The following is a 13530-nucleotide window of genomic DNA, read 5'->3' as shown; positions in this document are numbered from 1 at the left end:
CTGTGAGTAATGATCATAAAATGACATTGAAATGTCACCCCAATTCCCTCATCCCCACGCCATGCTTCAGCTGCACATCCCGAAGAGAAACACACCCCGCTTGACTAACGCAGGAAAAAAGGGGAACTGCAGTTTCAAAATGATATTGCTCATTAATTTCCCTGGCTGGAGACAACTTCTTAATGCCAGGTAGGGTTTTTTTAAGCAACATCACCGTTTCGTTTCAAATCTCTCTTAAATGACTTCTGAGTCACCGCGATAAATACTCCCTGCGCTTTCTTTCTGCTTCAGATACCTTATAACTGCTGATGGATAAATTGCTCGAGTTACCCAGGATAAATCATGCAGGATAGCCAAATCTGTAATTAAAATGTTTCTCAATTCCTCCATTAACTCTGACTTAGCGGGACCAGATGCATTGTGGCTGCAGGGAATAACCCGCTTGGGATTCGGCTCCGAAAAATGGGTTCTGGGAGGGAGAAACTGGCTCTGAAAGTGCCGACTCCACGTGGTTCACTTGGGAATACCATGGCGCACTTCATCGCCCATCAAAACGATTTGGGCACCAGGATCAATGGTACAAGTGGAGAGTTTTTCACAGCCTATTCTTTTTTTGCCAAAAAGGAGCTTTTACGCATGCCAGCACTTTGCATGGGCTCTGACTTGCCCATAGAAAGCAAATTCCCCGAGCAGAGCTGTCACGGAGCTGGGTGGTTTCTCCATCCCAGTTATTGCACTGGGAGGAAACAAAAGGGAAATAAAATGAAAACTGGTTGTTCACAAGCAATTCTGGATTTTTAGACAGATTTAAATCTTTTTTGGATGTTGCTTCTCAGGAAAAGCTACAAGAAGAGGTAGATGTTTAAAATTCCTTCTCCCTCAGACAAGCTCCCCCTCAGGCTCACAGCCCTGGCCTCAGGCCCTTGCTCCTTGCTTTCATCAGCTGAGCCACAGGAAGATCCAGCCCTGGGGCTGTTTCTGGGCTCTGCTTTCCCAGAAAGTCATGTATTATGTTTCCAGGGGCCTTAGTATCAGAAAGCTCCTCAGTCAAGTTGCTCTGAGCTTTCCAGCCGAATTTGGGTCTGGCCTGGCAATTTGGAGGCCAAGAATTGAGTATTCGGGGACAGTGTAGGAGCCGGATCCTGCTCATCCTGATGAAGGACACATCACCCACGGAAACATGCCCATGTAGAAAATGGTGCTTCTTGCAAATACTTCATCTCTGGAAAACAACACTGACCCACACCACAGGGCAGGGGCACCCAAGGGTGCTGGGCAACCCACCTCTCAGGGTTTCCAGAGCATCCCCGCTGCCTGCAGGGACACAGCCCCATCCGTGAAACAGGGCAGGACAAGGGGACAACAGGGACAAGCAGCAATGCCACCTCAGCACTGCAAGGGCATCACCCATCCCATCATCCAGCCCGTGCAGTCCTCAGGGGCAGGCAGCAACACAGCTCCGCGTCTCTATCCTTCCCACCCTCCAGAATTAGGTCAACAGAAGAAGCAGGAGCCCTTTATTTATTATTGATGGGAAGAATCAAGCCGCCATCGATCGGCACTGGGGAGAGACTCACCCCGGCGCTTTCTGAAATAACCTGACAAATGTGATTTTTATATTGTTTTCTACCCATCAAGGGTGTTTGTATGAACTCACAGCCTCGCCTGCTCCCGGGAGGGATGAGAGAAAACACAAGCAACCTCCAGCAGCTGAGCTGCTGCCAGCTCTCAGGGCCGGGTCCTGCACGCTCTGCGTCCTTATTAAATCCCACTTTCCCAGCTGCCAGGTTCACTGTTACCCAGGACCAGGTGGAGAAGGATATTGGGGCTTTTGGGGAATGGAAAAATCCCTGCAGAACCACACCACAGTGTATGGCTGACCAGCCTTGTCTCTGCCTGGGTCTCACCCACAGCATCTACAAACCAGTGTGTTGGATTAAGGAGATCTTGAAGACTAAGATGAAAGACTTCCTCCCCCAAAAAGACCCATCCTCTGGACAGACCCAAAAGCAGAATGGCACCTGGGGACAAGGGGACAACTAAGCTCCTCCTGGGGTGCTTTATCCCATGCTAAAGCACCCACCCCGGGACAGCAGTGAGCAGCTCAGCCCCAAGAAGCAGCTCACAATTCAGTACAGCTCATCAGCCTGATCCAACTTAAGCAACGTTTTCCCTGGGCTGACATAGCTTAATTACGATTTTCTCCCTTGTCACGCTCAGGATCTCCCTTCCCTGCATGGCCCAGGCTGCATTTTGAAAAAAAAAAACCACCCTCAAATCTGCCCAGAGAAATGCCCCAGAAAGCTCCCAGCTGGAGGAGACATCCCCAGGGATGCTGGCACCATCTCAGGACCCTTAAAGATGTTCTGGACATGTGGACAACTCATCCTGCTGCCCATCAAGGAGCTGGGGGTGGTTAATGGCTTCATTCCCCCAGCCCAGCATCTGGATGATAAATAATATTAATGGTACCTTCTGGCACCTCATTAAAAATTGCAGCAGTGCTTAATTCAGGCTGTAGATCAAACCCTCTAAATGAAATCACCATCCATCCCCTCCCTAATCTGAGTTTGATTCCAGCATGCTTTCCCTTTGCTCACTTTTAGACATATTTTTCTACTGAAATGGAGAGCCTGGCTTCATGCCTGGGGAAGGACAAGTTAAAATAACCCTCTGTGGATGACTTAGGAAGGTCCCTTCCCCACCAGCCCCCATCAGACCCCGCTTGCATCCCACTGATGGGATTAACCAGCCTGAATTTTGGAGCTATCCCAGATGGATGACAATGTCCCTTTGGGATTTTGCTCTTCATTCTGCTGTTTAAGGTACTAAAATAAAGAGGAAGGACGAGGGCAGGCATCTCTCCATCACTGGAGCAGTTTTCTCCCCATGCTGGGTGATGCATGAGGGTGGCAGAGTGCAAGGTGCCACAGTGGCAAGGGGACCAAGGGACAAACAGGACTGGGCTGAAAGGGGAACACAAAGGTTTCACTCTGGGAATTTCAATATTTAAACTATTTACAAGCAAAGATGCATTCTGGAGACCACGCCAAGCCTTGAAAGCATTGTCCAAAACAACCCCCAGATTTATTTGTCAAAGCACAAAAATCCCCTTCAGATTTTGGATTTTAAATAACAACGAAAACCTGAAGAGCCATAGAGGAGCACAGAGGGGACTTCTCCACCTAGCAGAGCGGGACCAGGGACACACCACCCTGTTCACCCCAGGAGCCTGGATGCCCCCACGCACCCTGCAGGTACCCAGCAGTGGAAGGAGGACCCCCAGAAGACACACCAGGGCAAAGACCGCTGATCCCATGGGAAACATGAGGGCTCAACCCCACACGCTGGCCAGGTATGCCCCCACCAGTGCTTTAGCCCCTAAAGCATCAGCTTCGTCACCATGAGGAGGACAGGGGGGCTTCACCTGGCCGGCAGGTCCCCCCAAAGCCCTGCCTTTTGACCCCCCTCCCTCAAAAAATCCCCCGGGTTAATTCAAAGCAGGGGATAACTGCCCCAATGGGATTTTGCATTTAAGGCAAAAATAAAAGTCCAACAGGAACCACAGTGGTGCAACATGAAGAAATAATTGTCCCCATATGTCCCCAGAGAGGTGCAACCATCCGGGCCAAGAGCACCAAGCTCTGTCCCCTGTGCCTGGGGGTCCTACAGGTCCCATCCATCTTCCCCGAGCCTCCTGGGCTCCATTGCTTGCTCCCAAGGACCTCACTGAGCCCATCACCCCTCTCAAGGTCTCTAGGCTTGGAAAAGGCACCGAAATTTGCCCTGGAAGACACCTGGAAGGTGGCTGGGCTCGGCTGCAGCCATGCAGGAGCAGGCACAGAGGGGGCTGGTGGGAACAGTCGACCCTGGTTGCTCTCAGCCCCACATGGGGATGGACAGATGACCAGGGAAGAGCCTCCACCCCACACACACCGTCCCCAGGAAGGATGCACCCATCTTCGGGGCTCGCCGGGGATAAAGAGACTCAGCCTCTCTCCAGCCCCAGGGCGCCCCAAAGACGTGCCTGGGGAAGGAGGGTGACGTGGCCAGGGACAAGGGGTGGCAGCAGGTCTGTGCCCTCCCCAGGGGACCCAGAGTTCATCCCCACTGGGGACATCTCAGCTGGTCCAGGGCACAGGGTGCTGTTTGGGGGTGTCCCGTCAATCAATTTCTTGTTCATTATCTGGGGAGAAAAAGAAAAAAAGACTAAATAAAAATTGGTGAAGACATTAAAAAAAGAGTAATAATTCACGGGTCCAAATTAATGGTCCAGTTAATTTGGTTGCTGGCAGTTCTGGGCCATCCTTGCCCTGGAAAACTGGGATCCCCACTCCCAGGGCTGATGCCACCCTCAGGCAAATACAACTAGCCACATGTAGGTGTGTTTTTATCCCTCCATCTATCCTTCTGGCTAGAAAACCCCCTGCAGCCAGAAAACCCTGGGAGATGTTATTATTCAAGTTTTGTTTCTGCTGAAAAAGTGGTCGATGAGCAAGTGGGGGATGTCTCGCACATGGGGTTAAGCAAACAGGCTGCATCAGGAATGAAAAGCAAAGGGGCTGGGAAGCAAAGCACAGGCTGTGGAGGCTTGTGAGGGGGAGATAAGGGCATGAAAAAAAAAAAAAAAAAAAAAAAAGAGAAAAGCAGTCAGCTGATGCTTCGCTAAACGTGTGAAGGGGAAGGAAGAAAAGTCTTTTAAAAACCTATCAGGATGGGGGGGGAAATGGCACTAGTGAAACAACAGGGCTGTAAATAAAAGATGGAAGGGTTAAATTAGCAGCAATTCACCAGCAGAAGAGGCCAAGTCTCCGCCTTTAATAAGAAAGGAAATAAATTAAAAGATTGAGATCTTGGGAGAAAGATGAGTCGGGGAGGAACAAGGCTGACCAAGCATGGAAAGTGCTGGAGCCCATCACTGGGCTGGGATGGGTGATGGGCTGTGGCAGCATGAAGCCAGGAGGCTGGGAGCAGTTACTGAAAGGCAGAAACAGGAGCTAGGACTCTTAATTCTTATGAATTTCCACCATAAATTTGGTATTGGGCTGCTAGTGGGGAATTTTGCATGGGGAGGGATGAAGCTCACGCTCTCCGCAAGGCAAGGACAGACCCCAGCAACTCCCCTCCTGTTAGAAAACTGATGGCAACACTCAAAACTCCCAAGTTCCTTGCAATGACCCAGGTTAGTGGCACAAGGCTTTTCTCAGCCCTGAGCTGCCCAAGAAAAGGAAGGATAAGAGAAGAATGGCCACATCAGAGCTGTCAGTCTCATTGCTCCATTGCTACTGGGAGACAGGAGCAGCAGCCAGAGCAAGCACAGCCAAAACTGGAGTGCAAACGGGTGCTGGGAAATAATTGATCTGGGAAAATGTGATTGAAAACTATGGGGAAATAAATGAGAAAAACTGAAAAAAATGGGGGGGTGGGGTCGGGGAACCCTACAGAACCCCAATGATGGATGTTGGAGATGCAATAGATGCTTTAAACTTAGATCTGAGCATCATCTCCAGTGTGCTTAGGAAGAAACCTTGACCACGAGCCAGGTCATGGTCCTGCGCTGCTGCCTGGCAAACGCACTCACCGTCTTTGCTCTCTGCACTCTTCAGCGGCTGCAGAGCTGTGAAAAGCAAAACAGCACATGGTCAGTCCCCACCGCGCAGGACAGAGGCTTGCAAGGGAATGTGTCCCCAGAGGAGCCCCATTTTGGGGAACCAACCCCAACAACTGCACCCACCAGTTTCCATCACAAACCAACCCCTGGTCCCTATATCTCCCTGGCAGTGAAGGAGTTGGCATTCCAAGCAGGTTTGCTCCTGCGCCAGCAGATAAAGGCAATCACTGGGCATATAATTAACCCGTTTGATGACAGCAGAGCATCACAAGTGCTTTTTTATTAAGAGATAGGGTGGCTTATCAGAAAGCTGCCAGCCTGAGAGGGTGCAGCAAGAGCGGGTAAGCATGGGGAGGGCTGAGCACTGATGGAGGGTGCAAAGGACGCCAAGGTGTTTGCTTACGTAGGGGACAGTGGCATGAGCACACTTAGAATGCACTCACATATACAATAAACAAGAACCACACACCCACCTGTCTTGGGTTCTTCCCCCTCCTCATCCTGCTCCTCCGTCCCTGCAAAAAAGCAAGCCAGAGCATTGTGAAGCATCTGCCAGGCTTCACCCCAGCATCCACCCTGAACCCCACAGTTTGGTGGATGCTTCTCGGCTCGCCGCTGTTTCCGGCTGCTTGGAGCCACCCACGATCACCACATATCCCGGGGTCTGCTCAGGACCAGGCGCTGCCAAGCTACTGGCAATTCTTGGGGAGGAGATGACTGGTACCCACCTGCACCCAGCACCCCCCTCCAGCAGCCCGCGGTGGGTATTTCCCCCAGCACAAGGCTGTGCCGGGGTGGCACATCCCCTACAAAGCAAAGCAGAAAAAGCAACAGCTCTGGGCGATGCAGCACAGCCACTCGCCTCCCTGTTTATAGCAGAGCCACCATCTGGAGCGGCACTCAGTGAGGGGCTTAGTGGGGAGACCACGGATCCCCCAGCATCTCCAGGACACCCCATCAGCACCGAGGGATCAACGTCCCCTTCTCCCTCCTGCAGCACCCACCATGCTGCCACCCTGCCATGGAGCCCAGGAGCTTTTCACCCCACGGGTAAGATCTGCTATGATGCTGTTCCTGGCCAGAAAGACCAGAAAAAATTGCTGTTCCTGTCTCCCATGGCTGCCAGGCTCATGGGCAGGGTCTCTGCCTTGTTGCCGGCTACTAAGAGTCACAGTAAAAGGTTATTTCTAAGGGTGTGAAGCCATCGGGCTGGGAACTGTGTGTTGATGCTAAAGGACTGATGTCAGCTTGCCTAGGGCTATGGTTGAGCATCACAGCACTGCAAATCCCCTGACTAAGGAGAAAATACTCTGTCACAGAGGGAAAAAATATGTTGTGGTTTTTTTTTTTTTAATATATCCTGCAGACGATTCCCTGGGATCTGCCAGGGAAAACCCTCTCAGTCCCCACCACTGGGGACACTCAACAGCCAGGCAACATGCTGGTGGCATCAGCACCGACACCCTCCCGGCAGAGAGAGCCCCTGGGGAGGGAGGCTGTGGGTCCCAGCCCCACAGCACAAGCTGTCAGGGAAAGGCTTTGGCAGAGCAAGTGCCTCAGGAGTCAGCGAGAGAAAACAACCAGGGAACGCCACTCTGCAGTCAGTTTCGGAGCACGGCAGCTTTTTTAAAGCAACAAAGCCCCTCCTTTTTGTGCAAACACGTCTTCACAGTGAAAAAACCCCACACATTGGACAGAAGGAGGATGCAGAAAACAAGAGCATGGAGCACCTCTCATGCTATTTCTGCTGGTCAAAGAGTTTGGCATTTCCACAGTGGCAAGTGCTAGAGGCACCTTCTCGGAGGAGATGTGCCACACACACTCGGTTGTGGGTACCAGACATGCAGAGGATGACCGCAGCAACAAGGTGAAAGGCAGAGACGTGATGGCTGGCAGAGTAACCAGGTGTATGTTTGAAAGAGCCTCTTGGAGCGATGCATGCAGCCAGCACAGGCTCTCCGGTACAGATCTACTGGTGCCTGCCAACCTTAGCAGCTCCAAGCATCCCTTCAGCCTTTAAAAGGTGCCACCACCAAGGCAAACCCGTGGCGGTTAAAATTTGCGCCATCTCCCCCCATCCATCACTCTCCATCTGTCACCCCTGGCAAACCCCATCCCTTTTAGTGGAAGGTACCCACAACATTACCTGCATTTTCCTCCTCTTCCTCCTTGCTCTGGCGGATTTTCTTCTGGCACACGTACAGCAGGACGGCAAGCAGCCCCACAACACAGATGGCAAGTCCCACCGTCAGCCAGAGTGCCACAGCGGGGAAGGCGAGGTGTTGGCCTTGAGGGAAAGACAAATACCACCACAGTGAGCACCACTGCCTGACCAGGAGGACACGTGCCCAGCATCCAGGACCCCACGGTGGCAGGGGCACGTCCCCATGGAGTGAGTCAGTGGCACCAGGGGTGGCTTTGAAAGTGAAAACTCATCAGTGCCTCTAATTATGGCCTCCCCCAGCAGATCTGGATCCAGTCAGGGAAGCAGCAAGTCAAGTCACTCCCTAAAATACTTTGTTAACCATTTAAATAATTGCACTAATAAAATCTAATGGCAGGCTGACCCTTCACTTACTTAGAAGCTCAAAACCAGCATTAGATGACCTTCTACCTACTCCCTTTCCGCTCTCATCTCATGCCGCGAGGTCAGGAAGGATGGGGACACCTTCCCCAGTGCCTGGGATGGCCTGTCAGGGACCACCAGGGCGTGGGGTCCCTAAGTGCTGGGAAGCTGATTTTTCCTAATATTGCTCCTTCTTCAAATAAAGTCTTACTCCAAACCCTGCCCCTGCACTGACATCACCCCAAGGCTGACCACATTTGCTAGTGTGCTTGGGAGCCCAAGTAAAAGCCACCACTCTGTCCCCGACCAACATCCACATGAGTCTTCCTGCAAGAGTTGGACGCATCCAAACAAAAAGTTTATGCTCCACTCAAGAGGTTATAAAGAGCTCCAGGAGGTCAGTGAGAGGAGCTTGGAGTGGAGCAGTGAGGCTGAAGGTACCTGATGAACTCCTTCAGCCTGTATTTCTGAAGAAGGATTGTTGCAGCTGGGATGGAGAACCCCAAATTGTGAGCATCCCATGGCCACATGATAAGGAGAAGACAACTACCACAAGCTATGCCAGCTTTCCGGGGTGGTTTAGACTGGAATGGGGCAACTAGCAAAGCTAGAGACTAAGAACTAAGGGTGCTGGTTCCAGCTGGGAAACTGACATGAGGTGACAAGGGAGGACAGAACAGCCTCAAGTCACCCGTGTAGATCCCTAGGGAGAGAGGTAGCACGGAGATACAGGCTAGCAACCCCCACGGGGGCTCTGTGCCATGGATCCCGATGCCACCACAGTAACCATCTTCAGACAGTCCCGTGGGGTTAAAAATAGCAAACTAAACTTACTTATGCAAGCAAAATAAAAACTTAATCATAATTGATGTGGTGTGACGAGACCATAATGGTGTGATTAGACCAAAGGACATTAACCAGAACATCTACTACACAGTATAAAAGCTATAGCTATTATTTATTATAATTATCATTCCCTAAATCAATAGTTCAAAGCTAGCTTGGTAAGTAATTATTTTATAGAGATTGATGTTACTCACCCATGTTGATGCCTGTGGGAAGCTCTTTCACTCAGCCTCAAGGGGTAACCTTGAGGGGTGTCCCCGCTCAAGGGAGGAATATCCAAACACACTCCACAGGGAAAGGGTGTGTTAGAATCCCTCCTGTTCAAAAGCAGGACTAGGCTTTTATAGTATAAAGCGACTGACTGACAGTCACTTGTTGCCAAGCCAAATCTTCTAGCTCAGCAAAACACTGTCTGTGTATTTTTTTTTCCCCTCTTCCTCTTTCTAGGAACCACCTGGTGTCACATCTTACCCCATAACATTTATTCTTGAGGTTATAATTGAGGCTAATCTTCAATGCTAAGGTAAGCGTGACCCCTCATGTCTGGTAGTTTTCCATCAGAAGGCCCATACAAGTGGGGCAAAGTTTGAGACAATGATCTTATTTCCCCCCAACTTAGGCAGAGCATCCTGCTACACAGACTACCCATCCCTTCCTTGCCCCAGTTTTGGCCCTCGCTGGCTCACCCGTGATGGTGACGGAGGCGTGAGTCTCCTGCTGCAGCACCGGGTTTCGCACCAGGCAGGAGTAGGTACTGCTGGGCTCTACCAGCACCTGGAGGACACTGTGCACATCAAAGAGACCTTCCTCGTTGGCCACCTGGGATGTGGTGATATTTTCAGTGATGTTGCTGCCCTGACTGTCCTGCCAGAGGACACTGGCCTCAGGGTAGCCGCGGGAAGCGTGGCAAGTCACAGCCGCCAGATCTCCCGGCTTCAAGTCCTTGTTGGGTTCCAGGTTCATATTGGGCTTGGAGTACGGAGCTGCAAGGGAGAGGACAGCCGGCATGAGGCAATGGAGAAGACCAAAGGATCAGGAGAAACCCAACGAGGCTGGGCAAGCCCCAGGACCGACTCTTCCAGCTGATCAGACCAACCAGCTGAAGCCTCTCCAGCTTTGGCTCATTTATGCCAGGCTTCCATGTGGCCTCTCAACTGAGACCCTCTCCATCGTGGCAGGGAAGGGACCACACACCCCACAAGCAGTATTCTGGGGAGATGCAGCTGGTCAGTCTCTAACAGAGAGCTGAATTATTGGGGAGACCATGGCAAGGGTGGAGAAAGAAAGACACTCCATGAAGGACCAAAGCATGATGGAGAACCCTTTTCTTTGGGGGATACATGCCAGGGCACCCAAACTCTTCATCTCTCACCTGCCACCTGCAACGTTACGGCCGCGCTGCTGTAGTCCTGGACCCGGACAAAGCAGGTGAAGCTGCCCTCATCCGAGATCTCCACGCGCCGGAGGAGCAGCGAGACGTTGCCCTGGGCCAGCTGGTCGTAGAAGAGGGCTGTACGGTTGGCATAGCCCCCGCCCTGGTCTGCCAGTTGGTCCTGACCACCAGAGAAGCTGTGGACCAAGCGCTTGGTGTCCGTCAGCTGCCAGATGAGGCTCAGGTCATCGAGGCTGAAGTTGGCCTCTGGGGAGAAGGAGCAGCGCAGGGTGGCATCTCGGCCAAAGAGAGCCACCACGGGCTCATCCGGGACCTGGATCTCCATGGCACCTGCAGGAGGGTGGTGAGGGTAAAAGCACATGGTGGCAAGAGCCTGCAGAAGCACCTCCTTAATTCTCCATCTGGATAACATCTATGCAAATCGAGAGATGTCCATGGGAGGGACCCGTGGGCAGATGGCACCTTGGAACCCTCGCCAGCACCAACCCCCAGCCAAGCCCACCCTGCCAGCAGGGAGACAGTCCCACACCCAGCACAGAACCTGGGGCATCGCTGCCCTCAGCTGCCATCTGCTGCCACAGGCACCCAAACCTGCACCCAAACCCACCCAGGACACGCAGTCTGGTTTCTCCCCGCAGGGAGAGGAGGTCAGCGGGTGACGGCAGCAGGGACCCAGTCCCGTGTACCCAGGATGAGCCAGCTCTGGGCAGCGCCGTGGCTGGGCTGGAGGGCGCTAGATGGCACCAGTGCTCCAGTGTGATGCCAACCGGCATGCCACAGCAAGCTGCCAACCTCGACCCAGTGCCATGGCACCGTGCCAACCGCACCGCCGAGCCACAGCGGGATGTCTACCCTGCCATCGTGTCAGGGAGCAACACCAACCACACTAGGGCTACCCGATCCTCCTCCTGGGGTGCCCGTTGGCAGCAAGCAGCAATGTCCCCCAAAACAGACCCAGGGCACCACCAGTGCTTCATTCACCAATTCTTCCCAACCCCTAAACAGGGAGGAAAAGGGGAAAATCCTAGCCTTGGACCAAGGGTTTACTTTGTATTCTGATGTCAAAACTGTTGCAGAACACAGCAAAGCCATTAACCACAGCAAATACCTCCCTGGGGACGAGGGCAGCAATGAGACATTAAATTTCAAGCAAGAGCCCAAGCGGGGAGGATGAAGAGCTGCGGGAAGGAGCCGGGCTGGAGGAGACCTGCCAGGGGCTGCAGATGGGCAGACAGGCAGGAGAAGAGAGCTCAGTACTGCCTGCCTGGCTCTAGGCAGACTCGAAAGCATCACATCTCCCTCTGGCTAATAATAAATAAACACCAGCAGGTTTTAGGAGCATTACCCAGCCTGGCTGGAACCACTGCTGGCTGCTGAGCATCCCGAAAGGATTCAGTGCCAACATCTCTCCCAGGTTGGGGTGTTGCAATGCCAGAAGGCCAGGAGGTGCAGTGCATGGGAACACACCCAGGTAAGTCAGAAAGCTTCAAGATTTAGTCCTCCCAGGGCTTTGCCATTCAACTATAGCACACGGGAGGTGGTGTCCCCTGCTATGAGGGTGGCCTGAGTGCACCAGAAGCCATCACACCCATGGGGTGATGCCCTGGGCAGCTGGAGGCCCACAAAACCAGGAGAACCATTTTGTGGGCGCTGCCACCAGGAACCACAGGTCAATGGCAGCTTTGTTGGGATGAACGTGGCATGCAGGGTATCTCCTTCGGAGTGGTGACACACAGACCACGCCAGCCCCAAAGCCCCCCCAGCCCCACTCACCTGCCAGGCTGAGTGCCAGCACTCCCAGGGCAAGCAGCGGGCAGCAGGGCATCCTTGGCATGAGCAAAGGTCGGCTAAGAAAGCAGAAGCAAGCACGGCCCCGGGTGACCTTCTTATGGGGAGTCTTCTCCCTCACCACAAGTGCCCTGACCTGGGGAAAAATAGAAGAAAATTCTCAGATGATCCCGGGAAGCAGGAGCAGAGAGCAAGAGAGGTCATGAGACCAGCATTCCCCAGGGCATCAGGATCCCATGCCAGACGTCCCCTCCAGCTGCCACATAGCAGTCAGAGCACCCACCCCATCACAAAATGCAGGAGGGGTTTTGCCTCCAGCCTGGCACCGGCCAAGGGACCGGTGCATCCCCCGCACCAGGGACATGACAGACCCGGAGGCAGCACTTGTGCCGGAGGCCCTGGCTGGTGCCCAGAGGAGCCACGTGAGCCTCTTCCCTTCCTTGCTGCTTCTCCTCCCCTTTTGTTTCTTTCTTTCCCATTTTTTTCCTGCAGCATTGGGCTGTTACATCCCTGTCCTCCAAGAGGAGACAACTAGCTCCTGGTGTCCAAAACGGCTCAAAAAACAAACAAAAGATGTTTGCAGATTTCTGGCTCCACCAACGGCTCAAGGGGTGTGAGGTTCATCCCTGCTCACCACAGGAAAGTCTCCGGCATGAGGTTGCCCCAGAAAATGAGGAATAAAATCAGAGCATCTAAGAGCTGGCTGTGGGGAGAGGCGAGGGCAAGCTGCCCAGAACCGCTGGCTACTGTGGTTTGCTTCCCGAGCATCCCTCCCCAGCCATGCCAAGAACTCACCAGGCCCCTCGTGATCCACGTTCCTCCCTCAGAGCATAAATGAGCCCCATATATCACAGCCAGCGCTGCTGTTTCTGTGTCCCATCCCTGTCCCAGCACATCCTAGAGCCCCACTGTCCCACCTGGAGCCCTTAGTGCTGATGGTTTTTAGTGCAGTAGTTGTATTCGCAATAAATTGTCTCTCAGGCTGCAGCAGGAATGACTTTGGGTGTTGGTGCCTTCCTCCTTTAACTCCCTTTTACTGGAGGAAACAGCAGCTCCAAAGCTCTACTCAGCTCAGTGCCCATGGGGGAAACTGAGGCACGGAGGGGTGGAATTGAGGCACATGAGAGGGAAGAAACTGAGGCATATGGTGGGGTGGAGAAACTGAGGCACACAGAGGAGGGGGAACTGAGGGGGAAACTCTGCCCTAAGAGCTCTGGGGAGGCTTCCCCTCTCCTTCTGTCCCGAGCACAGGGCTCCTTTGGGGAAAACAAATTATGCAGCTTGTTTTCTTAAACCAAATCCCTGACTCTCGCCTTTTCCCAAGCA

At 52.9% G+C, this 13530-nt stretch overlaps 1 protein-coding gene across 2 annotated transcripts; it reads right to left on the bottom strand.

Annotated features, from left to right (window-relative positions):
- Positions 1 to 3061: 3061 nt before the first annotated feature.
- On the bottom strand, positions 3062 to 12991 carry CD276 (CD276 molecule). Of its 2 annotated transcripts, none has more exons than XM_026856447.1 (8): positions 12839 to 12991; positions 12190 to 12340; positions 10396 to 10746; positions 9710 to 10006; positions 7758 to 7898; positions 6085 to 6126; positions 5582 to 5617; positions 3062 to 4186 (listed from the first exon to the last, which is right to left on the bottom strand). In XM_026856447.1, the coding sequence occupies exons 2-8, from the start codon at positions 12248 to 12250 to the stop codon at positions 4164 to 4166; spliced, it is 951 nt and encodes a 316-aa protein (XP_026712248.1). In that variant the 5' UTR covers positions 12251 to 12340; positions 12839 to 12991; the 3' UTR covers positions 3062 to 4163. The 2 variants fall into 2 exon arrangements, with proteins under 2 accessions (XP_026712248.1, XP_026712247.1); XM_026856446.1 differs by lacking the exon at positions 12839 to 12991 and adding an exon at positions 12488 to 12795.
- Positions 12992 to 13530: the final 539 nt, after the last annotated feature.

This window comes from Athene cunicularia, assembly GCF_003259725.1.
Source record: "Athene cunicularia isolate RWA chromosome 10 unlocalized genomic scaffold, athCun1 chr10_part1, whole genome shotgun sequence".
NCBI lineage: Eukaryota > Metazoa > Chordata > Aves > Strigiformes > Strigidae > Athene > Athene cunicularia.
Note: the sequence above shows the minus strand (reverse complement) of the source record. Positions and strands in the feature narration are given on the sequence as shown.

Excerpts from the sequence above, each read along its gene's own strand:
- CD276 (XM_026856446.1), bottom strand. The coding sequence starts at position 12,568 with ATGTCCCTGGTGCGGGGGATGCACCGGTCCCTTGGCCGGTGCCAGGCT. Across the intron at positions 10,007-10,395 it reads CGTAACGTTGCAGGTGGCAG|CTCCGTACTCCAAGCCCAAT; the intron begins GTGAGAGATGAA and ends TCTCCCTTGCAG. Across the intron at positions 6,127-7,757 it reads GGAAGAGGAGGAAAATGCAG|GGACGGAGGAGCAGGATGAG; the intron begins GTAATGTTGTGG and ends GCTTTTTTGCAG.